Source organism: Harmonia axyridis, chromosome 7 (genome assembly GCF_914767665.1).
Source record: "Harmonia axyridis chromosome 7, icHarAxyr1.1, whole genome shotgun sequence".
Classification (NCBI taxonomy): Eukaryota; Metazoa; Arthropoda; class Insecta; order Coleoptera; family Coccinellidae; genus Harmonia; species Harmonia axyridis.
Window position 1 is genome coordinate 9,455,968 of NC_059507.1, and position 27,877 is coordinate 9,483,844.

The 27,877-nt window shown below is 35.3% G+C and overlaps 2 protein-coding genes across 2 annotated transcripts in view; one reads left to right on the forward strand and one right to left on the reverse strand.

The window, feature by feature from the left end:
• LOC123683938 (leucine-rich repeat-containing protein 70-like) overlaps window positions 1-27,381 on the forward strand; it is an 89,561-nt gene extending 62,180 nt beyond the window's left edge. Inside the window, exons 4-5 of the mRNA XM_045622948.1 lie at window positions 18,812-18,934; window positions 26,275-27,381. Of these exons, the coding sequence (XP_045478904.1) occupies window positions 18,812-18,934; window positions 26,275-27,336 (1,185 nt within the window). The 3' untranslated portion in view covers window positions 27,337-27,381. The remainder of the gene's footprint in view (window positions 1-18,811; window positions 18,935-26,274) is intronic.
• Window positions 19,372-23,431, reverse strand: LOC123683939 (pulmonary surfactant-associated protein A-like). The gene is made up of 5 exons (XM_045622949.1): window positions 23,277-23,431; window positions 22,359-22,517; window positions 21,608-21,708; window positions 19,746-19,854; window positions 19,372-19,665 (listed from the first exon to the last, which is right to left on the reverse strand). The coding sequence occupies exons 1-5, from the start codon at window positions 23,338-23,340 to the stop codon at window positions 19,415-19,417; spliced, it is 684 nt and encodes a 227-aa protein (XP_045478905.1). The 5' UTR covers window positions 23,341-23,431; the 3' UTR covers window positions 19,372-19,414.
• Window positions 27,382-27,877: the final 496 nt, after the last annotated feature.

The following is a 27,877-nucleotide window of genomic DNA, read 5'->3' on the forward strand; positions in this document are numbered from 1 at the left end:
ATAGATATCAATGATACTATTACACTGATGATATCTAAAAATAGCGAAACCGGTCTATTGCTACCCACCTCCCATGGCAGCACGTTTCCCTGTAATTTAATCTTGATCTAGACTTTTACCAGTCGGATTAATTAATATTATATTATTCAACAAGCGGTAAAGTAGGTCATAACTCACGCAGATGAAGATTCATCATCATTCATCAAGTGAGTTATGACCATTACCGCAAGTTGAATACTATACTTTATCTACGAGTAGAACAATACATACTAAGAAACAAATACAGACTTAGAAGGAACGGAAATTAAACATTTTTGCTGGATCCTGGATTCCTGAATACAAGAGAGATAGAAATTTAGTGTCGCCAATCACAATCGAACTAGCTTCGGCTAGCTCGAATCGAGTACAGAGCATGGAGATAGAATTTTATTGAAAAACCTCAATAGTTACCTATAACAATGCTAAACAAATTTAAGATTGTAATTAGTCATTTTGTTTATTGATAAAATTAAGTGTAAATTTTGAACAATCAGTAAAAATTTTGCTTCTTTAGTTTCTGTGATTGACGTTTAAGAAATTACGTAATTTTAAATTCCCTATATTGATTCCATTATTCATGTTGAAAGTGCATCTGAGCATGGAGGGGAAAGTCCATAGAGATCAAAGACGATGCTTTATATTTAGTGCTAAGTTCACTAAAATATACCAAAAAGCATTCCCTACTCAATTTGAAAACGTCAAAATTATTAAAGTGACATTCCCTCGGACATACCCTCCCCTCAATAACAATAATGGAATGTTCCCTTTCGGCCAATCGAATAGAAGCATAGAAGTAAAGAAGTACAGATCCATCTTCTCCGATTCATTAGTGAGTTATAGTAGTGAGTTATTATAACTCACGCTGTTTGTTAATAGACACTATTAATTGCTCAAAAGCAGTTGAATAATGAATATATAATTCAATAGGAGTAGACAAACACAATTTATTCAGAAAAAAGCCTCAGAATTCTGATTGATCCATTCGACAATAAGGTAAATGATCATTTCTATAAAATTTCCATCGGCCAGAGTGATAGAGGAAAATGCGCCTTTTCATTCCTTCTTCGTATTCACATTCAGTGAGAGGAAACATGTGGCCAGAGCGAATTTGAGGGGTGGTAGCAACGAATGGTCCTTTTGGGGTCGAATAAATTCCTTTGGGAGAGTTAGGGAATTCCTGAAAGAATTAAAGCTATAGCGCCACTCGACAGATCGTAAAGTTTACTTCGTCGTTATTGAAGGCATTTATGGCCCAATGCGATCTTATAGAAGTCAGTTGATACAATACTATGAAATATTCCTCCCTTGATATGTTAAGGGATTCCCATATAGTAATGCACGATGGGGCAAGAGAACATCTGGAGATTCAGGGTAATATTTCTCTTTTTCTACTGCTCCGCATATTACAGTATGGAGACAATGTGTTATAAAACCCGCGAAGGGGATTTTCATTGCTTTTAAAAATACTTTAATCTTAACATTTCGTTTTGATGTTTTATATCTTTAGTGGAGCTCTATGAGAGCTTTTATCTGGTGGTTTATGAAAAGGATTAATTATACTGGCTTATCCATGTTGTGGTCCGGATTTCGCAGCTCTGTTTATCTGACATATGTCAAATAGAACTGTCATCCGAAGCGTCATAGTTGAAGGTTGGACATTTAACACTATGAATCGTTTATCTACTGCTGCACCTGTAAAATTGTTGAAACTCACTACAAAAATAATGATTAGGTATGTAGTAAGTACGTTTCATGCATTCCGTACTGATTATCATCGACACTCAGAGTCATAAACATAGATAGATGTCATTTTCAGTTTGCAAATTTTGTCCCCAATATGAACTATCAAATTTGACAGGAAGCGCGCAGAAATGAAAACGTATCAGTGATACGATGAATTCGCGAGTTTCTCCACAAAGAACGCACTTCTTATGTCCCATAGTGAACCAACGTTCCATATCAACTCAAAATATATTGATATAAATACCTAAATATATCAGAAATTCAGAAAACAAACTTCAACGCGACAAACGACGTGAAACAACGGATGACACTAGCAGAGCAATAGTTGCCAAACCTTGGATTTCACCAGGTAGATGAAGAAAATAATAAATATTCTAATCCGACAATTAGGAAAAATATCGGATTCCAAATATTTGAATTTGCATATTTATTTGAAATTCACTCAAATGAATACATATATTTCATTCAATATAATATACATTCATAATGATATAGTAAAATTTTGGATTTGAAAATATATTACAATCCGACAACGTAATCTAACCATTTTAGGGACATGTAAAAATTGCGTATACTTCCTCTATTTATGTTTATTACTCGACATAATCGTCTGGCTAAGAGTACAATCCATAAGATAGTGAAAAAAAAAAGTTACTAGATCTGTTTCTGACTTCTTAAGGCATATACATCATCGAAATGTATGCTCGACCAAAAATATTGCCGCTTTAAGTGAAATTGTTGAGGAAAATCCAAATGTATCCATTCCTCGGCGCGCACAACATTTGGGCCTCTCTTACGGCACGCTAGGGTATATTTTGCATCTGCATTCACATTACCAACCTCATAAGGTTCAGTTGACACAAGCTGACCATGAGATGCGTAGAACATATGCCGATTCGCTGCTTGAACAACAACGTTTGAATGATGATGTTTTGCATCGAATTTTCTACAGCGATGAAGCACATTTTTCACTCGGTGGTTATATGAAGCAACATTGACGCATATCGGGCAGTGAAAATCTTCATGTAATAACTTATATCCACAAGAAGTCACTGTATGGAGTGCAATTTTATTTAGTGTCCTTTGAAAATGAAGAGAGTGTCATTCAAACTGTCTATTTTCATCGCTATAGCTAAACCATTAGCGATTTATTTCAGCTTGAAATTGATGCTATGGTCAGTCAGGGGATATTTAGCTAAGTTTTCCATGTGCCAATTTCGCTCTTGGAGCTCACATATTCTCATACACAGTTTAGTGGCTTTCAAGGGTGCAATTGGTTCATAACTGAATGAGTGCTCGAAAGCTCTGGACTTCACAACAGTGCTTTCCTCATTTGTATTTCACAATTGAAAACATTTGGATTTTCAGATTTTGGATTGACTTTTCACTATTAGCTTTTTACGTCGCTTCAAAGTGTGAAATCTAAAATTCAATAATTGTCACTCCATTCAGAGAAATATTCCTCTCTAAAATCGTTAGATAAAGATTCGAAATATCTTCCTAGGCGAGATATGGAGTATCTGAATGCTCCATAAAAGCCGTGAAGGCATGGCTTGGAGCGAGAATGAATATAATGCAGGGCATATTCGAAAGCGAAAAATAACTCGAAAAAGGCAAACTGGCCGCAAAGTTCCTTTATAAGAGGTCTGAAATTATTGAAAAAGCTTATATTGCGTTCGATTTTCCCTGCGGGGCAAGTGGAACAAACAGTTACGTCAAACGAAAGACAACATTGTCGCTAGGGGTAGACCAGTGAGTTTACACTCCGCCAGGCTTTCGGAGTTGCCGTGAGCTCATCTTGAATGTGTGAGAGATAACAGTGGTGGAGGAAATTCGGTTACACTCCCTTAGAACTCCATGTAGCTGCGGGCAAACTCACAGTTCAAACACAAACTGATTTCTCTCAATTTACCGAGCCAGAATGAAAACAATGAATTATCTGGACATCGATATCGTTCGACTTTTTCATGTTACTTTAATTTTTAATTCTTCAATAAATGTCAAATATGAAGGATGGAAGAGGTCTTGAATTGTAAATGATTGACACATGGTCACCATAATGCTTGGAGATATATTGAGTTCCTCAATGCATCGACGGCATGACGTTTTCGATTGATTTTCAGGGAACCAATTTCTATTTTACCTAAATCGTAAAAATGTTTCATTTGCTCTTTAAAGTGTCGAAGGCATTTCGTTTATGTTGTAAATTTTATGAGATTCATCAAGAATTGAGAACTCACGAAAACGAGCCAGGAAGTACAACATGTACGTATCGCGTGTAAGAGGATAGAGAATATTCCATGGTAAAAACCACCTACATTTCTGGAAACCACCAAGTATTTTGTGGGCTGTAGAGCCAATACTTTTATTGAACAAGAGTTGTCCTTAGTACTTAGATGATAAGGGTGTGGCCCAGATGAAGGGGTAAAATAAGATAACCATGGTATCATGAGATGAGAAAGCAGTGATTTTTTTAGAACTTTAAATTGCAATAAAACAACGATGGATTATTCGATTGACATGAATTTTATTTATCCGCAAGATAATCTTGTGGCATTACATTTCAAATATGATTTCTGGCATATGACCGCCACGGCAGGCTCGGATGTAGTCCAATCTGGACGTCCAATTTTCGATGACTTTTTCCAACATTTGTGGCCGTATATCGGCTATAACACGGCGATTGTTGTCTTCCAAATGGTCAAGGGTTTGTGGCTTATCCGCATAGACCAATGACTTTACATAGCCCCACAGAAAGTAGTCTAGCGGTGTTAAATCACAAGATATTGGAGGCCAATTCACAGGTCCAAAACGTGAAATTAGGCGGTCACCAAACGTGTCTTTCAATAAATAGATTGTGGCACTAGCTGTGTGACATGTTGCGCCGTCTTGTTGGAACCACAGCTCCTGGACATCATGGTTGTTCAATTCAGAAATGAAAAAGTTAGTAATCATGGCTCTATACCGATCACCATTGACTGTAACGTTCTGGCCATCATCGTTTTTGAAGAAGTACGGACCAATGATTCCACCCGCCCATAAAGCGCACCAGTTAATTTTTCTGGATGTAACGGTGTTTCGACATACACTTGAGGATTAGCTTCACTTCAAATGCGGCAGTTTCGTTTGTTGACGTAGCCATTCAACCAGAAGTGCACTTCATCGCTAAACAAAATAAAATGGACGTAGTGCGCGATACGTATTCCGCACAGAACCATTATTTTCGAAATGAATAAAATTGCACTATTTGCAAGCGTTGTTCAGGCGTGAGTCTATTCATGATGAATTGCCAAACCAAACTGAGAATAAATCACTTGACAGCTGTTGAATCGGTCGCCATCTTGAACAGTAATGCCAACTTAAAGTTATATACCTCGAAAAAAAAACACCCGTTAGAAAGCAACAGTCGAGGGTTAAGACGTAAGACAGAATCAGGACTGAATAAAAAGTTAGACCAAGATGACGGTACTCTCTGAAGATCTAACATTCTATGTCGGTTTTGTTTTATTAGCAACCAAAATGTGAAGACAAAATTCAGTATCGTATTGAGATATTCTAATTAAGACGGGAATATCTTTTACATATTGTGTACAGTAATGTTTTAAACCTTTGAAATTGAATGTGCATATTCATAATTAGAAAGTGTATTAGCACAACCTCAAGCAAAGTCAACCAGAAGAAGACGATTGCCAGGTTATTGAATCATACCCCTAAGCGATCGATAAATCAAGCCTATATAAATATTGGCATTCAAGCATTAAGGTAGCAGGGCTCCCGCAACCGCGCGTGCAACGCGTGTACCGCACGCGGGCGCCACTCTAAAAGGGCGCCAAAACCTCTTATAGACCGCATGAAGAACCGATGGACCAAAGGTTTTCGAAAAAGATTCTTTCAAATTTTTCAACAAATTTTTTTTCCAAACTTCTTTCTTGCAATTTATACAAGTTTCCGAACGTCGCAATCGGCATGAAATAGCCAGATATTGGTTTACAAAAACGCATACTCGATGCTAATCCTAGGGCATTTTTTGCGCTATCTGCTGCACACAGCTTAAATTTAACTGAAAATGATGCTGCTCAGGTTTTAAATAAAACAGTGGACTCTTTTGAATTGTAAAAGAACTTTATATATATTTCTCTTCATCCACAAAAAGATTGCAATGTTATAAAAAAGCATGATCCTCAGTTACGTCTAAAACCCCTAAGTGATACTAGATGGTCAAGTAGAATTGATGCTAAAGTTTCATTTTATTCAAATATGTGATAGCCTTTTAGAAATAGCAGAAAATGATACTTTTAACATAAAAACTAGACATAAAGCAAGTTCTCTTTTATTAAATATTCATTCTTTTAAATTTATTTGAAGTATCATAATTTCTTATGATGTTTCATTCCAGATTAATATTGTAAGAAATATGATGCAAAGTGTAGCGATTGACATTAAAGTGTGCCAAAACCATTTGAAGAATTTAGTTGATCATTTCAAAAATTATAGGGATGATAATGTTCTCGAGGAAAAACTTGCGGGAGCTGGAAAACTAGCGGCTGTTCTTGAGATAGATCAAGGTTTTTCTCCATTATATACTGTAAGACGGAAGTATAAACCAAAATTGTTCGATTATGAACAGACGGAAGATCCAAAAATCGCTTTTAAAATAAATTTCTTTCAGAAAATAATTGATCAAACACTAAGTTCCTTAAATAGTAGATATCGTTAACGTTTTTTGTTTTATTTGTGATATTCTTAAATTAAATGACAAATATCTATTGAAATGCTGTCATGCTCTTCAACAAAAGCTAACTGATGACAGGAAAAAAAGAGACTGACCTGAAAGAAAATGATTTATTCAACGAGATAAAAGTCCTAAGATTGTTTTCATTATCTGAAGCGAAAATCCTCTTGAAATTCTACAATATATTTTTGAAAATAATCTAACTTCTTCTCTACCGAATCTTAGTATTGCCTCAAGAATCCTTCTCACTTTACCTGTGTCCTGTGTCTGTTGCTTCTGGTGAAAGATCATTCACTGAATTAAAAATTTTTAAAAACTATTTGAAGTCTAACATGTCTTAAGAAAAATTTTCTGGATTGGCAATCTTAGATATAGAGCAAGAGATACTCGATAAAATTGATTGATTGATAATATGAAAGAATATGCAGCAGCCAAATCTAGAAAAACATCCATTCAATTTCTGGATTGATCCTAATTAAATGTTTATGCCTTTATGAATAATTTATAGAAGAATACAGCTTAAGTTTTGAAACACATTTGAAATGTATTATGTTACAAATAACACCATAAAGTTCTTAAGGCAATGAAGGTTGCTGATAGATTTTCAACCATTCTACACTAAATTCTCAACAAAACTTAAAAAAAAAAAATTCCGATTATACAGTAGTACTTTTCTCCACCTCCCCCCTTTAAGGGGCGCCAAAATATGTTCCGCACGCGGGAGTTGATGTCCCTTGCGGGGGCCCTGGGTAGAAACATACTTATTCGACGCTGACCAGACCAAATTACACACAAAAATCTAGAGCGAAAATACTAGCACAACTTGACACTAGTTGACGGCGATCGTCTGTAAGAAATACCCAATATTTCCGTGACTACAGTTGATATTTTGTGTCTAGATAAAGACACATGCTTTGGGCGAAATTTTGTGTTGATAGCTATGTCAAAATCATATAGAATTCAAGAAGAATATCACAAAATTTTACTCAATATATTCGTGACCACAGAACCGATAAAATAATGATTTCATTATTATTGAATATCAAGTTCAAGCTGTTTACTATATGTGGAAATTCTCAGTGCTTGAATGACGAGCACTCAAAAGCTCCCGACTTCAAGTTAGCGATCAGTTTTTCAGCTACAACTGAGATAAGCATTTTCAGACGTTTCTCAGTCATAGGTTTCAACTCTACACTGGATCTATCCAAGCTTATTGGTAGAACTGGAAACAGTTCAGAGAAGTCCAACGTCCGTGAAACCTTTGAAGATGCTTTCTGCAATTGCCAGATGAAAACCCGATCAGACCACGGCCAGAAACATGGAAATTATCCAACTCTGTTATATACGCAGAAAATTCACCGATCATAAGCCGAAGTTGAGAATCCCACATAGAATTAGTAATTTCTTGCTGGGGAAATCCGTTTGCCATGAATAAATACCGCTCACGTTTGGTGAAACATATTATTCAACAACATATCTGTTGAATATAAATGCAAATATTCAGGAGGAAGACGTGGAATGGTTCAAGCTTTCGCTGGATTGATACGATTCAAACAAAGTGATAGTGAGCTTCTGAATTTCAGTTGGGAATTCGGGTATCTACAAGCTCATTAACCAGCAGATTTCGCCAAAAGAGGGATTCGACATCGTTAGATCGTATTCATACATCGTTTGATTTAAACTATAGTTCATGTTACTACTTTATTCGAACAATCTGTTAAGTAGATATTGAGTATATACATCGACGTTGTCCGTTGCATTGGCGTAACTAGAACTGACCCATGGGCAATGTTATCCCACTTTGAAAAAGCAAACTCTTCCAATTTCTTTATGAATTTTCGTTTTTTTAACGTTACTTTTTTTTTCTGATCAATGGGGAGGGGATTATGTCCCCAATAACCCCCATAGTTACACCTATGGTCTGTTGTGCCTGCTCTCTACCTTTTTTTTCTCTTTCCATTGGTCTTGTCTTAAATCTCTGGAGCTAATGACCTTATAATACCTTCATTCCAAGTCTTCTTTTATATACCGTCCACTATGTCGGCGTTATGTAGAAATGCACATCAAGACCTCTGATAGTTCATTTCTAGGCTTGGTCCTTCCTGAGAACTTCCATTTCATATGTTTTCTGTCTTTCTCATCTTTTCGAAATTTCAGTTGAAAAAAGAAGAAATCCCATCGAGCTCAAATTTTTCATGTAGATGTGTTTATAATTACAATTTCAAGCTCAACACAAAATGCCTAGATAATTCCAGCATCAGATTCATGGGAAATTCAAGCAAAATAGCGAGATAACACCCAATATTTCCATAAAAAGAGATCCGATTATTGGAATATTCATATCGTATTACAGGATTATTTCATCACTACCCTTCATCTAGATAAAATAACCGACTACAATGATATCAAAATAAATCTCATATAATCCCCTCATATACAGTTATGCGATTTCAAAGGATGCAATTGGCTTTTTTCGAATTTTTTCAACGAGAAGATAAGATAGATAGATTTAATTAAGGAGGTTCCGTTTCACTGCGACTTGATGGTCTATTGTGCCCTCCATCAGAGATATCTCTCCATAACGTGATCTACAGCTCGCCTTCCAGTTTCAGAGTTCTAATAAACTCCAGTATCTGGGATGGCTTCAAGAGGCTAGTTCCTCACTTCTACAAGTTTTTTATCCAAAGCGGATTTTGCGTTGGCTAGTGATGGCGAGGCATTCCGTCACCAGGTGATCCGGAGTTTCTTCCTCCTCCCCACAGAATCTGCACTCATCATTTTCTGCTAGACATATTCTCTTGAGGAGTTTCCTAAGGTGACAATGCCCTGTGAGGAATCCAGTGAGAAGGTGTAGTAATTCTTGCTAAGATCCAGATACTTCTTGGATCTCGCAGTGTCAGAGATCCGAAGAAACTTTTTGGAGTGACCAAACCAGGGAGATTCCGCCAGAGTGTTTCTCTTTCGGTTTTTTCCTTCCTCTGAAACCATTTGCCTCTGCCACAGAAAGGTTCCAGGCCGATGAAAGGAGTTTGTGCTCCTTTTCCTTTTAGATAATGTTAACGAACAATTTAACTGTTTCCACGATTTATTTATGCAACATTTAAATCAAGCTTGTCCTCTAAAAAAGTTTCCTATACAGAAGAAACATAAGTATAAGTGCCCAAGTGAATTACAGAGGAGTATGAAGAATAAATTGGATGTTCTATTAGTTTGCAGTAGATCAGATAGGAGATTTCAGGAGCAGTACAAAAACGCAAAATATGAATATGATAGAATGCTTATCCAAAACAAAAAAGAAGCATATCAAAAAATAATAGAAAGATCGGACAACAAAAGCAAAGCAACTTGGTCAGTTGTAAATTCCATCAAAAGTCAACCTGAAAATAATAATTTCCCAATTGAAGGCAATATTGAAGCAATCTCAAATAGAATGAACAAATACTTTGTGAACCATGCTCTGGATATGACAATGAACAACCCATATATAAATACAAGAAGAAACATCAATATACAAGCGAATGAATCAATTTATTTGAGGCCTATTAGTCTGCAAGAACTTGAAAATATTATAAAATCTTTGAAAAATAAACAGACAAGTGGAGTTGATGGTGTATCCAACAGCATCATTAAGCAGTGTATGAAAGAAATTCTGGAACCCCTAAGAATAATAATAAACAATTCAATAAAGAAGGGAACGTTTCCAGACAGATTGAAGAATGCAATAGTAAGACCTATATTCAAGAAGGGAGATGAAAATGATTTTGAAAATTACAGGCCCATCAGTATTTTACCATCCTTTTCTAAGATCTTTGAGCTGGCTTTTTGTGGACAAGTCATGACATTTCTCTTGAAAAACAGAATATTCACCAAAAATCAACACGGTTATTTGAAAGGAAGATCAATTCAAACTGCCATATTCAACTTTGTGAAAAAGATAACAAGTGCTTTTGAGAACAGAGATCTATCTATGGGACTGTTTCTGGATCTATCGAAAGCTTATGATTGCCTTGATATAGGAAATCTCATAGAAAAATTAGAAAGTTATGGAATTGCAGGACCAGCCCTGGATTGGATAAGATCGTACTTCACTAAACGGACTCAGTTAGTAGAGATATATATAGATGGATGTACAATAAGATCAGAAACAGAAGAACTGAAGCTTGGAGTGCCACAAGGAAGCATAGCAGGTCCCCTCCTCTTCATAGTTTATGTTAATGATTACCCATTGAACTTTAATTGGAGTGAGGATAGAGTGAACTTTGAGGACTATGTTGATGATAAAAATCTGCTGGTTATAGAGTCTCTGTGGCCAGATCTCAAGAAATTGGTTGAAGAGGTACTGAAATATACCGAAACTTGGTTTGCTCAAAACAACATGGTCATGAACAAGAACAAAACCAACATGATTGTATTCCATCCTCCAAATTCCAACTTAGAAGTTCCCCAACATGTAACTCTGAATTGCTGCAAATATAAGGTTTCAGAGGCCACTAGGTTCTTGGGCGTCCACATCGATGAGGAACTGAACTGGAAACAGCACATAGAACATCTTAGTAATAAAATAGGTCCATCCATTTATGCTTTGAGAGTAGTTGCCAAATATCTGAGTACAAAAATTATAAAGACAGTCTATCATGCTACTATAGAGTCAAAATTGAGATTTGGTGTTATTTTCTATGGTTCAGGAAACATTCAGCCTTTATTTATACTACAGAAAAAAGCTATAAGAATTATAGAAAAATTATCATTCAGAGAATCATGTAGAGGATATTTCAGAAAGAACCGCATTTTAACACTTTATGCATTGTATATTCAAGAATGTTTAATATTTTTTCATGAACATAAAGATCTGTTTTCTCCATATCTGAATCTCAAGAAAAATTATGATACAAGAACACTATCATACAATTTACCAAAACATAGCCTTTCAACAACTCAAAAGCAAGCAGAGTACCGCTGTTTAAAGTTTTTTAATAAATTACCAAAGGATATACAAAAGATTGATCTACTTAAACCTTTCAAAAAAAAAGTTTTTAATTTATTATTGAACATGGAACCATATACTATGGAAGAATTTTTTGGATGATTTAGAACCACATTTCTTTTTTGACACTGTTTCATTTCTCTTCTTGTTTGTAACTTGAATTGTTTTGAAATAAAGATTATTTATTATTATTATTTTCTGGCAAGAGTGTTGGCCTCTTCATTCCCTCTACTTCTTGCCCAGGAACCCAGACTAAAAAGACCTTATTATTCTTCCCTATTTCACTGAGTTTTCTTCGGTAAAAAAGGATAGATACCCCGCGATATATTTTGATCGTAGAAATTTAATGGCTCAATAATTTATTAATCAGTTCAATTATAGCAGCATGAGTATTACGTTACCAATCATCAGATTCTAAAGCACTCTAGACTGAGAATTAGGTGCTCATCGATCTCTGTTGCATTTCATTCAGCTTCAGTGCAAAAGTATCTTCGATAATTGGCATAGACTGATGAGCAAAACAATTCAAACTTTTCTGCATCTCTAATTGTTAGTGAAGCTTTCTTTACGATAACGAAAAAATTTAGAAAGCAGTTTCTCTGGACCAGGTGAAAGTCTGACTTGGAGAATGGAAATATTATTCATCAATTTCCAGCTCCAGTCTTCAGGATTCAATTTAATGCGCAGGCACACTTGCACTTAGTAGATCAAACGCAACAAGTGTTGATAAGCAGAATCAGATGTTGGAGGGAACAAGATAAATGCACTGTTTTATTGTTCCATCTGGAGAATGGAGAATTCGGCGAATTCTGTTGTTAAGGATGACGTACCGAAGAGTAAATGTTTGTGAATAATTCTGCGTCGTCAATCAAATTATTATTTATTTTATTGAATTATTAAAAAAAACCATATTCAAATATTTTTTTTTTAAATCAATGATCCTGATGATACTGACAACATATATGAGTGCATATTTGTATTTTTCTAAATTTGAAATCGTGATGACTTGAGAACAGGGCTTCTTGAGAAAATATTATTTTACCTTTCCTCTAAAACGTTAAATTCATAGGTTCTACAAGCTTTATTCCATCAATTAAAATATACCAATGTTATTTCAAAAACCTTAAATTAAAATTATCCGAACATTGTTTCTCGTAACCAAACTCAATAACAAACTCTTTCTTGTCGTGAAATCATCAAAAAGCATCTTGTACTGTGGTTGGTATTTAAATATATGCTTTTGAATATCTCCGCTCAGTGGTTAGCGTTCAAACTTGGGTTCGGATCCACCGAGGTCCGATATTTTTTATTTTGTTAACCACTTTTCTATATAGAAATAATTCATTCCTAGTGTAAAATGTGCAGTGTTTTATCACAGGTTTTTAATCACCATGAATATTTGCTGAATTAATTTCACATCAAATTTTGTTGATGAAGGAGATCGCTTAGATAAAAACTTATACCCATGGATATATCCGATTTATTTGCTTTGACATCTGAAGAAGAAGGTACTCCCTGAATGTGAGTGAATTTATACCCCTACCCTAGCAAATGCAAAAAGAACTCGTGGTCTCCGGTTTTCTCTTTCAACTATAAAAAGTAAGCTTCGAAGCAGAAAATTGAAATGGAATTACTTCAATCCAATTCTTTTTATTGGGAGTATCCTAAAGAATTGAGTTTTTTCAAGTATACCTACATTTCATTTTATTCGATGTTGGTGACATATGACTTCTAATATTTTACTCATTCTTCGTTTCTATCCTCTTATGCCAATTATTTTCTTTTTTCTCTCCTGTGATACAGAAAAAAACCATGTCAACTATACTTTCGACGATCTGTAAATTTTTCGTATACTAGGAAACAATAACTTTCAAATTCTGAATCTCTTGAGACAACCTGTATGAAAATACGTGAGGGTCATCAATATCGATAGCAAAAATGAAAAAACTTTTCTGATATCTGCACCCCACACACAAAGCTCAGCTGATAACATTCACAGTTCAGAAGTTATCCACTGTTAGGTCGATGTTCAATGTTCCTAAAAACTGTTATTCTGTTATGATTAATTGAATGTATCAAATCGCTATTCGTGAAATTTTTGAATCAATATTATTATGAATTAATACTTGGTCAGTAACATCTATTCGAATCCTTACGTGAATTAGAATTTTTTATTTTTATGAAATGCCTAGAATACTCGTATAGTTCAGTTGATCGAGTATTTGAAAATTGCGACCAAAAATTGAACAATACATTTCGTGAAACTAACTAGGTAGATTGTGTAGTATTTTATGGTTGTTAGAATTATCTAATAGTAAAAAAACTGCAGATTATTAACATTCAAGACTTGGAATAGATGCATTGATTGATTTGATCTTTTAAATTCACTTCAATCTCAATCAGTTATCATATATCAATCAAATTTGCGAAGATTCATAATTAAAAATTATAAATATGAATCGAAAAGCCCTTCCGAAAATAGTTATTTATTTTCATTGTAACGGGTGTTTTTTTTTCGAGGTATATAACTTTAAGTTGATATTACTGTTCAAGATGGCGACCGATTCAACAGCTGTCAAGTGATTTATTCTCAGTTTAGTTTGGCAATTCATCATGAATAGACTCATGCCTGAACGACGCTTGCAAATAGTGCAATTTTATTTCGAAAATAATGGTTCTGTGCGGAATACGCACTACGTCCATTTTATTTTGTTTAGCGATGAAGCGCACTTCTGATTGAATGGCTACGTTAACAAACAAAACTGCCGAATTTGGAGTGAAGCTAATCCTCAAGTGTATGTACAAACACCGTTACATCCATAAAAACTGACTGTTTGGTGCGCTTTATGGGCTGGTGGAATCATTGGTCCGTACTTCTTCAAAAACGATTATGGCCAGAACGTTACAGTCAATGGTGATCGGTATAGAGCCATGATTACTAACTTTTTCATTCCTGAATTGAACAACCATGATGTACAGGAGCTGTGGTTCCAACAAGACGGCGCAACATGTCACACAGTTCGTGCCACAATCGATTTATTGAAAGACACGTTTGGTGACCGCCTAATTTCACGTTTTGGACCTGTGAATTGGCCTCCAAGATCTTGTGATTTAACACCGCTAGACTACTTTCTGTGAGGCTATGTAAAGTCATTGGTCTATGCGGATAAGCCACAAACCCTTGACCATTTGGAAGACAACATTCGCGGTGTTATTGCCGATATACGGCCACAAAAGTTGGAAAAAGTCATCGAAAATTGGACGTCCAGATAGACTACATCCAAGCCAGCCGTGGCGGTCATATGCCAGAAATCATATTTAAAATGTAATGCCACAAGATTATCTTGCGGATAAATAAAATTCATGTCAATCGAATAATCCATCGTTGTCTTATTGCAATTTATAGTTCTATAGCTCTAAAAAAAACACCCTTTATTTTCAAGTAAAAGTGAACTTGTTCCTAAATGAAAAGTACTACATCAAATTGGCACTACTTTGGAGGTATTTCACTGAAATCCAATGGAGAGAAAAATATAGCGAAATTCTTAATATCAATAGAATGGTGTGCGCAAAACTCGCAGTTTACCTAAATATCGATTTATTTTATGCATTTCGGCGACTTTTTTCACACACAGTATTATTCAGCTTTTCACAAAAACGTGTTGAAGGTGTACTAAATAAACTTTTTCGTCCATTCATTCTTCAAGTTGACAACCTAAAGCTGTTGTTATAAATTCAGAAAAGGTCTCGCTTCTCCTTCATACAGAATCGAACAAAAAGCGAATTTTTTTTTCCAATATCAGTCAACCGTGGCACTTCCAGCCGTGTCATATGCTCGGAATCGAAAAGATAACTCTGAAATGTTAAAATTCGATTGTTGAGAAACATTGAATCAGCGGAATAGGTAAAAACGAAAAAATCTTGCAATAACTCAAGAGAAAGTGCGATGGTAGAGAAAAATGCGACCGGGATATGGTGTGGAAACACGCCAAATCTACTGGAAAAAATGGATAAGGAAGTGATAATAAAGTAATATGGGGAGAGCTTTCCATATTACTCTTTTCTGGAGCCAAAAGTTGAGTCGAACTTATTCTGAGGAGAGATTTACCTCTTATATTTTCATGATGCTGAACTCGGTTTTACCTGTTGAAATATGAGCGAATCTCGTCGTTGAAATGCAAGCTATTGAATTTCATATTGAAAAATAATTTGTGGTTTAGAGCGTATGGATGAAATTGATCTGAATGGATTGCATTGAATAAATTGGAAACTGAGTTTTAAAATACATGCAGAATGGTTTCAAATATTATGTTTTGGTAACAGCCCTCATGAATAGATGAATTGTATTAAAACTTTTGGTTCTACATAAAGGGTGTTTTTTTTTAGAGCTATAGAACTTTAAACTGCAATAAAACAACGATGGATTATTCGATTGACATGAATTTTATTTATCCGCAAGATAATCTTATGGCATTACATTTCAAATATGATTTCTGGCATATGACCGCCTGGCGGCTGGCTCGGATGTAGTCCAATCTAGACGGATTACTTTTTCCAACATATGTGGCCGTATATCGGCAATAACACGGCGAATGTTGTCTTCCAAATGGTCAAGGGTTTATGGCTTATCCGCATAGACCAATGACTTTACATAGCCCCACAGAAAGTAGTCTAGCGGTCTTAAATCACAAGATCTTGGAGGCCAAATCACAGGTCCAAAACGTGAAATTGGGCGGTCACCAAACGTGTCTTTCAATAAATCGATTGTGGCACGAGCTGTGTGACATGTTGCGCCGTCTTGTTGGAACCACAGCTCCTGGACATCGTGGTTGTTCAATCCAGGAATGAAAAAGTTAGTAATCATGGCTCTATACCGATCACCATTGACTGTAACGTTCTGGCCATAATCGTTTTTGAAGAAGTACGGACCAATGATTCCACCAGCCCATAAAGCGCACCAAATAGTCAGTTTTTCTGGATGTAACGGTGTTTCGACATACACTTGAGGATTAGCTTCACTCCAAATGCGGCAGTTTTGTTTGTTGACGTAGCCATTCAAATAGAAGTGCGCTTCATCGCTAAACAAAATTCGCTCATGAAAATCGGGAACAACGGCAATCTCATTTTGGGCCCATTCGACGAATCTACGCCTTACTTGATTCTCGTTTGGCTTCAATTCTTGCACGAGTTGGATTTTGTAAGCACGCAAACCAAGATCCTTCCGCAAAATCTTCCATAAAGTGGATGGACACAGATCCAATTCCTGTCCTCGATGGCGGATAGACTCATTCGGGTCTTCCTCAATGCTACGCTCTACAGCAGCAATAGCTTCTTCTGTAGGCACCGTACGGCGTCTCTGGGGATGCGAGTTATCAATAAGAGTAAACGTGGTGCGAAAACGTTCCATGGTTAATCGAATTAACTGCTCTGATGGACGATTATGTCGACGATAAAATGGACGTAGTGCGCGATACGTTTTCCGCACAGAACCATTATTTTCGAAACAAAATTGCACTATTTGCAAGCGTTGTTCAGGCGTGAGTCTATTCATGATGAATTGCCAAACCAAACTGAGAATAAATCACTTGACTGATGTTAAATCGGTCGCCATATTGAACAGTAATGCCAACTTAAAGTTATATACTTCGAAAAAAAACACCCTTTACAATTTGAAAATAATAAATAGTTGCATTCAATTTAATAGTAGTTAATCCAAAAATCTCTGTTAATTAATCTGATACTATAGATCATAAGTCAATATTTTACATGAATTCATTGTGTTGACACTATTTCATTTCATGTAGGAACATACTTATGTCATTATGTGAAAATTTAATTTGGAATGAACAATCTATATAGGTATCCATCTAACTCTGGACTTCCGAGAAGAATGGATTATTCGATTTGTAGGTCAATTATTTCGGGTAAATTATTTCTCGGAAACTATATGCGTTCATTCAATGAATTCCTGGAATACTTGAAATCATTGTTTTACAATGTTGAATCGTGAAAAGTTAACGAACATTGCGTTTGTTCATTAATGAATGTTCTGCATATACAAGGTGATTCACCGTGATAACCTTTTAGACGTTTATGGAAAACTAATCGTAATTTTGGGCTGAAAATTTGCATATTGGGGTTGGAGACAATGATCTTTTTCCTTAAAATTTTTTCAGATTCCTACAACTTCCGGTTATACCGGAAACAGACTACTACTTCCTTATTTCAAACGGCACACGCAGTATATTATTGCATCATCAAATAGCTTTTTTGATGACAATTTGGCAATATGCCACACCTTGGGTAAAAACCCAACAGTTCATGAGTTAATGGGATTCTTATTGAAAAAATGGTGGCGATGAGGATTCACTTTTTTAATTTTTTTAAAAAAGTGGTTTGGAACAAAAATGTACATTCATAAGAAGATCATGGACAACTTGGACAACTCAAATTCATCAAAACTCAAGATTTTCAAATTAGAACCTATATTTTTTATTATTTCAGTCGGTTCTAAGTACAAAAATAATGATGGTTAGGTACATAAGCAAACCTTATACCTAAAATGAATACTCCAAGAGTAATGGAGGAAGAACTTCAAATGAGGAAGTTTGTAGAAGTTGAGGACCGTCAGACAGAAACCAAAGTTTTTCAGGATAACCTGAAATGTGCTTTCGAACAATATTTTTCATTCCAAAAAAGATCACAATTCTTTCTCTACCTTTGGTAGAGTCGCAAAAGCAAAATAATGAAGAGGGGAAATCATTAATATGAATTTCTTCACTTCCGAAATGAAAATGTTTATTTTTTCAAATACGACGACGTAGGTACCAAAGCAAATAAAAACGGAACAATACCATTAGGAATGAAACTCGCTGAATTATTGATTCAAATGATGACAGCTGATAGCCCAGACATCGTTTTTTTGGAATAATTACATCTGATGCTCTCTCTATATCGATTCCAGAGAGCGATAGACAGCCAGAAGAGATAAAATAAACACTAATTTCAATTGATCTTCAACGTTTGAAAAATTCGAACATTGTAGTTTTGAAAAACTCACCTTTTTTTTCAATATTCTGCTTGAATCCTGTATGATTATGATTAGACGATTCACACAAACTTTGCCATGAATCTTGAAATTTTCATTTCACATCTGAATGTCGTTCGAATCTGTAGTTTTGAAAAAAGATCGAACAATGCAGATATTGCAATGAAATAATACCTACCTATTAAAGTAGAACAAGTACAACAAAAGTTATATATAAACTTTTGTTAATTCACAGTACTCAATTAATTCTGTAGTTTTGTTTCAGATGCCATCTAAAGAATGCTATGCAACGAGCATCTTCATTATTCTTTGTCTTCTTGTTGATATTGGTCTATCGGATGTGGAAATTTTGTGTCCTTCAGAATGCATTTGTTTATCTCAGACACAGGTAGGTAGGCTCAAATCAATTTTATACTTATTTTAAAATTTTTCTTGAACAGGCGCCTACTTTAAAACTTTCTTGGATTCAATGAAAAAATTTAACAGATTTCTAATAATCTTTTTTGTCTGTTTATCTATCTGTAGGTAACTACACGTAAATCTTCTAAACTTCTTCACTTATCGTGATTTCGAGTTCACAGTTCAACTCACGGGCCGTAACTAGTTGAACATATATCAAACTGAATATGAACTCCACTTTAATATCTACTGCGATAAGAAAGGATTTTCCAAGCTGTTAACGTTAGCGAAGACATTAGTTGAATTTTATAACTTTGAAAGTTACAAGATCTTTTTTGAAAGACTTACAAAACCACCTGAGTTTATTATTTCAAATATCTGAATGTGAAGAGAAAGATCAATTATATGAATGAAACCTTTCAAGTATAATAAATAAATGAAAATGTATATTTCTTCCAATAGAGATAGATTAACGGCAGAACTCAGTACAATCTTTCAATTCACAAATAAAATGATAGTCATTATTACAAGCTTTGTCATTCCAAATATAATGTTTATCTCCAATTTTCCAAATTTCCATACAATGTTCTCCTCCTGCGTTATCAGGGTTTGGAGGACTCCAATGTGTGTAGTTATAGGGTTTTCCTGTAGCTAACCATACAAAACGTCCTTCCTGTCCCAAGTCACCACCAGATGTCCAAAAATGTTCAATTTTGCTTACTGAAAAGTAAAAATTCTAATGGTTTTATATAACAAAACTCAAGAGATGAATAGGCGTAGTATTCGAGTTGAAAACTTACAATATTTGATGATATAGTTGATTATCCTAGTATTTTCCTCTTCAGATTCAATGCTTAAAAGAGTCATCCCATGATTCCTACAGATTTCCATTGCTACGAAGTAATTGGCCTACAACAATACAGGGTGTCCCATAAGTGGCACGTCACAGTGACACCGGAGGTAGGTCAGCTAAAGAGGGACCTAACCAGCCTAACATGACCCCAGTAAAAGTTGCATGGTTTTCGAGTTATTACCAAATTACGTTTTTTAGTGAATTTTCACCATTTTTAACATTGTCAGGGTCAGAATTCTGCTGGAAAGCTCTCGAAGCTTATTTTTGTTGTTGTAATGGAATCTTAAATAGTTATTTAAGATGACATGAGTATGATTCTGTCAAAAAGTTATGTGGATTTCCGTAAATTAATGGATAAATCTTGATTTCAATTGCTAGCAAAACGAGAACTTCGACTTTGGACACCTGCTGTGAAAAAAAAATCCTTGAAACAAAACGAGCAAGTAACATCAAAAAATTGGGCATTTTAGACAGATTTAGAAATGGTACAATACACGAATCTTATGCCCATAAAACTAGGTATTTTCATCATTTTACCGATGCCCTACTTAACTAAGTTGAAACTAGGAACCCCGCTATCAGGTAATTTTGCCGCTTGCTATGACATTACATTTGATACCGGGCTTTGTTATTATTTGTTAAAGTCACAATAGGGAAAAAGATGGATTAGGGGAAGCGAAAAGGGAATATTATTGAAAAAAAAGGTAAATTAATTAAAAACAGACTTAACTTTCGATTATTTATTTAATTCTTAAATCTAACTTACAGTAAATGTTCAAACTGTTTCCCTCGGACTCTAATGCATAAATGACACCGTTTTATAAAATTACGATTCAATTTTCTTAAACTAATTTCGGATATGGTCCGGGCTGCGTCGAATACGCGTTCACGCAATTCTTCCTCGCTTCTTATTGGTTTTGCATACACTTTGTCCTTTAAACATCCCCAATAAAAAAAATCCGGTGTCATTTATGCATTAGAGTCCGAGGGAAACAGTTTGAACATTTACTGTAAGTTAGATTTAAGAATTAAATAAATAATCGAAAGTTAAGTCTGTTTTTAATTAATTTACCTTTTTTTTCAATAATATTCCTTTTTCGCTTCCCCTAATCCATCTTTTTCCCTATTGTGACTTTAACAAATAATAACAAAGCCCGGTATCAAATGTAATGTCATAGCAAGCGGCAAAATTACCTGATAGCGGGGTTCCTAGTTTCAACTTAGTTAAGTAGGGCATCGGTAAAATGATGAAAATACCTAGTTTTATGGGCATAAGATTCGTGTATTGTACCATTTCTAAATCTGTCTAAAATGCCCAATTTTTTGATGTTACTTGCTCGTTTTGTTTCAAGGATTTTTTTTTCACAGCAGGTGTCCAAAGTCGAAGTTCTCGTTTTGCTAGCAATTGAAATCAAGATTTATCCATTAATTTACGGAAATCCACATAACTTTTTGACAGAATCATACTCATGTCATCTTAAATAACTATTTAAGATTCCATTATAACAAAAAAAATAAGCTTCGAGAGCTTTCCAGCAGAATTCTGACCCTGCCAATGTTAAAAAAGGTGAAAATTCACTAAAAAACGTAATTTGGTAATAACTCGAAAACCATGCAACTTTTACTGGGGTCATGTTAGGCTGGTTAGGTCCCTCTTTAGCTGACCTACCTCCGGTGTCACTGTGACGTGCCACTTATGGGACACCCTGTATTAAATAAAAATATTAAAAACAACAAATCCAATGAATAATTAAAATATCGAAAACAATATGAAAATAGACAATGATAGAAATAAAAAATTAAAATTACCTTAACATGTGTCACAAAGTAATAATAATGACCTCCAAGATCGACTAACGGAATCCCAGAATTTTTTATTATTCGGGAATGAATATTGTCCTCCTGTCCAGCTGTAAAAATAAAGGATATAACAAAAAATAATAAGAATATTTGTTATGTGAAAGAAGTCAATAAAAAATTGAACATCAGATTCAGAAGAATTTAATCTCGAACATTACCTGTTAGTTATAAAACTCTAAAACGGTATTAAAGTCGTAATTGACGGCTGATACTGCCTGATCAGATACAGATGGAAAAATTGCAAATACACATATTGTCTACGGAGAAATGAAATTAACAAGACATGAAACATCGGAAAAAACATATATAATATAAAAAAGAGGGCCGAGTATAGACCCCTGGGACACCCCCGAGTTCAAACGAGAATACTCATGAATACCGCCTGACTCCTTTCACCAGGAATAGTCTAGAAGTATTAAGGCAATTTTGCAGCTTGAAATACTTAACTGTGACATTCGAGATCCGAACCTATACCCTGTAAATTTTTAATTTTTAGAACTTTTCATTCAAGAGCTATTGTGTTTACGAGCATACGGATATAACTGAATTTGACCATTGATTCGTCATCAGTAAGTCAATCCTTTTCGTTTGAGATCATTTCTTGCTCAAAATACAGATTATATATATTCGGAGAACGAACAGTCAACAACATATTATATCAGTAATTGATATAATATTTATTAATTATGGTTATACCTACCTGATGATATAAGCATACTATTCAGCAAAGTGAATTCATTTCGTGGTGTACTCGTATTATTATAAAATTTGAAGGTCACATCCCTGGGATCCTCCCTCATCCCTAAATGTATAAGCCAATTTCTGAACGGTTTTTCAGAAGTGCCATTGGTGGGTGAAGCTAAAAAGCCATTTATATTTTTTAACGTATACAAGTTCCTGAAAGGCAATTATAGGCTTCATCTAGGGCTTCATACTCATATTTTGTAGGTATTGTAATGTAAATAACCAAACACTTTTGCTAATTTCAACAAATTACTACTGAATTATTATGTTGAAAAAGATCGATAAAGGTTATTCGCAAAAGTTTAAGTTTGAATTCGAGTTATTGATTCTTCTTATAATTTTTGAATAATTTTCAGATTGTCGATAGAAACGAATTTATAGTTCTTTCCATTTCCATGTTCTATAATAACAACAGACCAACACCAGATCAGTAGGTATCATTACCTACATTCCGTGCAGAAAAAATTCACCCAAAATCACAACTGCGTCAACATGAAAGTTTGCTCAAGGTTATAAATTATCATTCTACATCGAAATTATAATTTTCATCTAGATCAAACCTGCAGTTTTGAAATAAACAGGAACATAAAATTTATAATTTACGGAACCTCTAGTCAGATTTTGACCATTAATGAAACTTAACCTTTCGACATCCAAAACTACCCTAAATTTTAAGTTTCTGGTCCTTTGATTCGGATCTTATTGTATACGGATTGACTAACATATTTGTATTTTGTCAACTTTATCATTTGAAACCGTTCACTGTTCAAAATTCAAATTCAAAAAGGACGTTAATCAAGACAAATAAATTGCACATTACATATTATGTCACTAGAGAAAATCACAAAATGTTGAGATAACTGAAAAAGCTTACCAATTAAGTAAAGGAATAACAAATAAAAAATAATTCGCTTCAACATATTGCAACTGAAGTACATATCTTATTCTAGATGGATTATCAAAGGGTACGCTTATGTCCAGATATTTATAGGAAGTCGCTGTTATCTTTTTTTTCACACTATTATATATTTTTGAACTCAAGTTTTGTCGAAGGAGTATTGCCAAGGTCAATACCCATTATTGAAATTTGGTGCAGCTGGGAAAATCCGAGCAATATAATAGGCGTCTTTATCCCCGAATCTAATCTTGAAAGAGGATATTAACCTTGGCCATAGTCTATTTAACGCTTCTTCGAACTGGAGGTCAAAAAAAAAATAAATAAAGAGGATATAAGATGGGGAATCACCAGTTTTTTGAGAGAAGAAATCATTCAACTTACTCAACTGGATTAATTGGTTTGTTTTTCAATATTCTTCTTAGATTTCCAATGGTTCTGGAGAGATAAAATACAAATTGATTATAAATACCTACTTAACTTTGGATGAGCAGTTTATAATAAATGTTACAAATATTACTTCTAATCGATATGTGGAATACTTGCAATCTATATTTGAACACCTACACAAAAGTAAGCAGAGAATTTTCAATTCGAACATAATTTAAATTTGTGAGGATGCGGACTTGACCCACAATCCAAAAAGGCCAATTATAGATAGTCAACTTTTCGCAAATTGTAACAGATTGAACTGTTACGGGCATAAAAATGATTGAATTAGTGCTTTGAAGTGGGATAAAACACAAGCATGATGCAGAGCCCAAATACTTTCACTTTATTGGAAAGCTAAACCAATTACAATGATTATAAAAATTATATCGAGATGTGCTCCAATGCTCTCTGATGTTGGCATTGAACGAATGCGATCAATCTGTCCAATTTATCATGACGTTTTAGAATTACTTGTCCAACGTTGTTTTTGCGAGTTTATTCGAGGGGAACCACAAGCCCAAATGTTTGTTATCGCCATTACGTGTTCTACAGCTGACCTTCCAGTTCCCAGAGTGTTTTAATGAACTCCAGTATCTGGGATGGCTTCAAGGAGGATAACTCCTCACTTTTTGTTTGTTTGTCCAAAGAAGATTTTGCGTTTGCTAGTGATGGCGAGGCATTCCGTCACCAGAGGTGATACGGAGTTTCTTTTCCTCCTCCCTACAGAATCTGAACTCGTCATTTTCAGCTAGAGTGATTCTTATGAGGCACTTCCTGAGGCATAGTAGTAATCCAGAGAGGAGGTGTTGTATATATTCTTGCTAAGATCCAGATGCTTCTTGTATTTCGCAGTGTTAAAGTTTCGAAAAAACTTTTTGGAATTATCCAACCCCGGGTTTTTCTTCCTCCTGAAAATTTTTCTTGTATGTACATTTGCCTACCACAAGGTTCCAAGCCAATTGAAGGAGTTTGTGATCCTTTTCTAGCAAGTATATTGGGCCTCTTAAAGGCATACCTTATTACTTATTATTTCACTGAACTAGTGTCGTTACGGCTCTGTTAGCCTACCGGGAACTGAGACCAAGTTGATCTTTTCATACAATCCCTGGGAGGCCATTGATGATGTTAATGATACCGACTACATCCTTAGGAGCCTTGGCTATTACTTTGTGAGAGTATCCAGAACTGACTTTCCCATATGAGTGGTTCTTAGGCCAGTCAGTTCCAGGCATTTGCATACTATGTGTTCGGCTGTTTCTACCTCCTTTCCACAGAGTCTGCAGATCTCATCTGCTGACTTACCCATGCGGTATAAAAAGTAAAGGGTGTGTTTTTTAGAGCTATAGAACTTTAAATTGCAATAAAACAACGAAGGATTATTCGATTGAGATGAATTTTATTTATCCGCAAGATAATCTTGTGGCATTACATTTTAAATATGATTTCTGGCATATGACCGCCACGGCTGGCTCGGATGTAGTCCAATCTGGACGTCCAATTTTCGATGACTTTTTCCAACATTTGTGGCCGTATATCGGCGAATGTTGTCTTCCAAATGATCAAGGGTTTGTGGCTTATCCGCATAGACCAATGACTTTACATAGCCCCACAGAAAGTAGTCTAGCGGTGTTAAATCACAAGATCTTGGAGGCCAATAAACAGGTCCAAAACGTGAAATTAGGCGGTCACCAAACGTGTCTTTCAATAAATCGATTGTGGCACGAGCTGTGTGACATGTTGCGCCGTCTTGTTGGAACCACAGCTCCTGGACATCATGGTTGTTCAATTCAGGAATGAAAAAGTTAGTAATCATGGCTCTATACCGATCACCATTGACTGTAACGTTCTGGCCATCATCGTTTCGACATACACTTGAGGATTAGCTTCACTCCAAATGCGGCAGTTTTGTTTGTTGACGTAGCCATTCAACCAGAAGTGCGCTTCATCGCTACACATAATAAAATGAACGTAGTGCGCGATACGTATTCCGCATAGGACCATTATTTTCGAAACAAAATTGCACTATTTGCAAGCGTTGTTCAGGCGTGAGTCTATCCATGATGAATTGCCAAACCAAACTGAGAATAAATGACTTGACAGCTGTTAAATCGGTCGCCATCTTGAACAGTAATGCCAACTTAAAGTTATATACCTCGAAAAAAAAACACCCTATATTTGCACCGACAGTGTCCTGTCAGCAGTATCACTATTACCCGAAGCTCAGCTCATGATAGCTTCATGAGCTTTCTGGTATAGGTCTATGAAAGCACCACAAATTTCTTTGCCTGAGCAAGGACCCGGAGTATTTCTCCAGAGGATTTTCCTATTGTCCCTCTACCATTGTTGGACGTCGCTGACGTATTGGTATTTTTCATTCCTACAGTTAGGCTCAGGACCAACAGGTGTCAACCTTGATGCCCCTTTTCCAAGTTCATCGGCTTTTCCATTTCTTTCATTACCACAATGCTTACTGCTTACTACACTGACAAAACATTTCAAGCTTTTGAAATTGTATTGTATTCTTGAACTTTATTTTTTATTTCAGGTTCTTTGCAATTCAGGAGGTCTTCGTAGCATACCATTGACCTTGTTGCCAGTCACTGTTGAGCACCTATCACTGACCAGGAACAACTTCTCAGTCATCAAAAGCGATGCTTTCGCTGGTCTCAAGCACCTTAGGAAGCTGCACCTAGACGGCAACAACATATCTACCATCAAGCCTTTTGCCTTCCGCGGTCTACCTAGGCTGAAGGAACTGTCCATTCAACAAACTCCCTTGACAACAGTCCCTAGGTTTTCGTTCGCTGGACTGCAGAACATATCGTCAATTATTTTAAGTCACAACAAGATCGTCCAAGTGGAATCTTATGCGTTTGCGGGAACAACGAATCTCAAAACTATAGTGTTAACTAACAATCCCATCATCAAACTGGAAAGCAACGCATTTAGTGGTTTGATCAGTGTTGAGAGATTGTGTTTTCCTTCCGGTATAAGAATAATAGAACCCGATGCTTTTAGTGGTTTAGACACAGTTGAACATTTGAAATTATCCTTCATGGATCTACCAGGTGTGGACGCAAGTACTTTTAGGGGTTTAATAAATATTGGTGTGTTTTCGATACAAGAATCGGACTTGGGCATCATAGAAAGTGAAGCTTTCGAGGGTGTCACTAATATCAAAGTGTTGAACTTTATAAACAATAAGATTGACTCCATACTAGGCATGAACATTTCCCAAGATCACAATATAGGTACTTTAAAACTTTATGGGAACCATATATTGGAAATTCCTAGAAGTGAAACTCTGAATATTGTGGTCCATAAACTCATAATAAAGTCAAACCATTTTCCTTGTAACTGTCAAGTTAAAAATCTTTTAGAAGGACCGTTAGTCAACGGAAGTATTTCAGAATTCTTGTCTGAAAACTATTGCATATCTCCTTTAGATATGAATGGTAGATTAATGAGTTATTTGGATTTTGACAGCATCATCAAATGCCAGGAGGATGTTACTAAAGAGAGCTTAGAAACGGCAAGAGACACAGCAGGTGGACTATTGAGGGAATTGTCATGTTATATTTTATTTCTGTTATATTTTTACCTATAAGAAAATTGTGACTGATTGTTCAAAAATAAAAATCTATTTTATGAATATTAGAAGATTTTTTTTAGGTGTATTACTCATCTCATTCATTTTCATACTACAGAAAAAATGGACTTTATGTAACGCAGATAATTAAAAATTCAAAAGTGATATGAAATAAATTTGGGGCACTTAACACTTCAAAACATTATTTTCATATAGGGTGTCTCAAAGAAAGTTAATATGTAATGTTAAGCTAATTTAGATCATTCTGCAACTATAGTTCGAAGAAATTTCTCCGATATTCGAGATTATCGTCACTTAAATGATGCGTCAAGCATTCCTCTGCCGCGTTTATTGGCCCGTTCGTGAGGATCCCGACCTCTCCATTTGGAAGGGTGTAGATGCTTTGAATGTCCATAGATTATTGCTACGTCGCATTTTGCACAAATACTTAAAGCTGCACTCCTATAAAATTCAATTGGTACAAGAATTTAAACCCCAAGAGGATTGTTTCTTCAGTTTGATTCCATGATTATCATTCTTTACAATTCATGGACCGCAT

Excerpts from the sequence above, each read along its gene's own strand:
- LOC123683939 (XM_045622949.1), bottom strand. The coding sequence starts at position 23,340 with ATGTACTTCAGTTGCAATATGTTGAAGCGAATTATTTTTTATTTGTTA. Across the intron at positions 21,709-22,358 it reads TAGTATGCTTATATCATCAG|CTGGACAGGAGGACAATATT; the intron begins GTAGGTATAACC and ends TTATTTTTACAG. Across the intron at positions 19,666-19,745 it reads CAACTATATCATCAAATATT|TAAGCAAAATTGAACATTTT; the intron begins GTAAGTTTTCAA and ends TTTACTTTTCAG.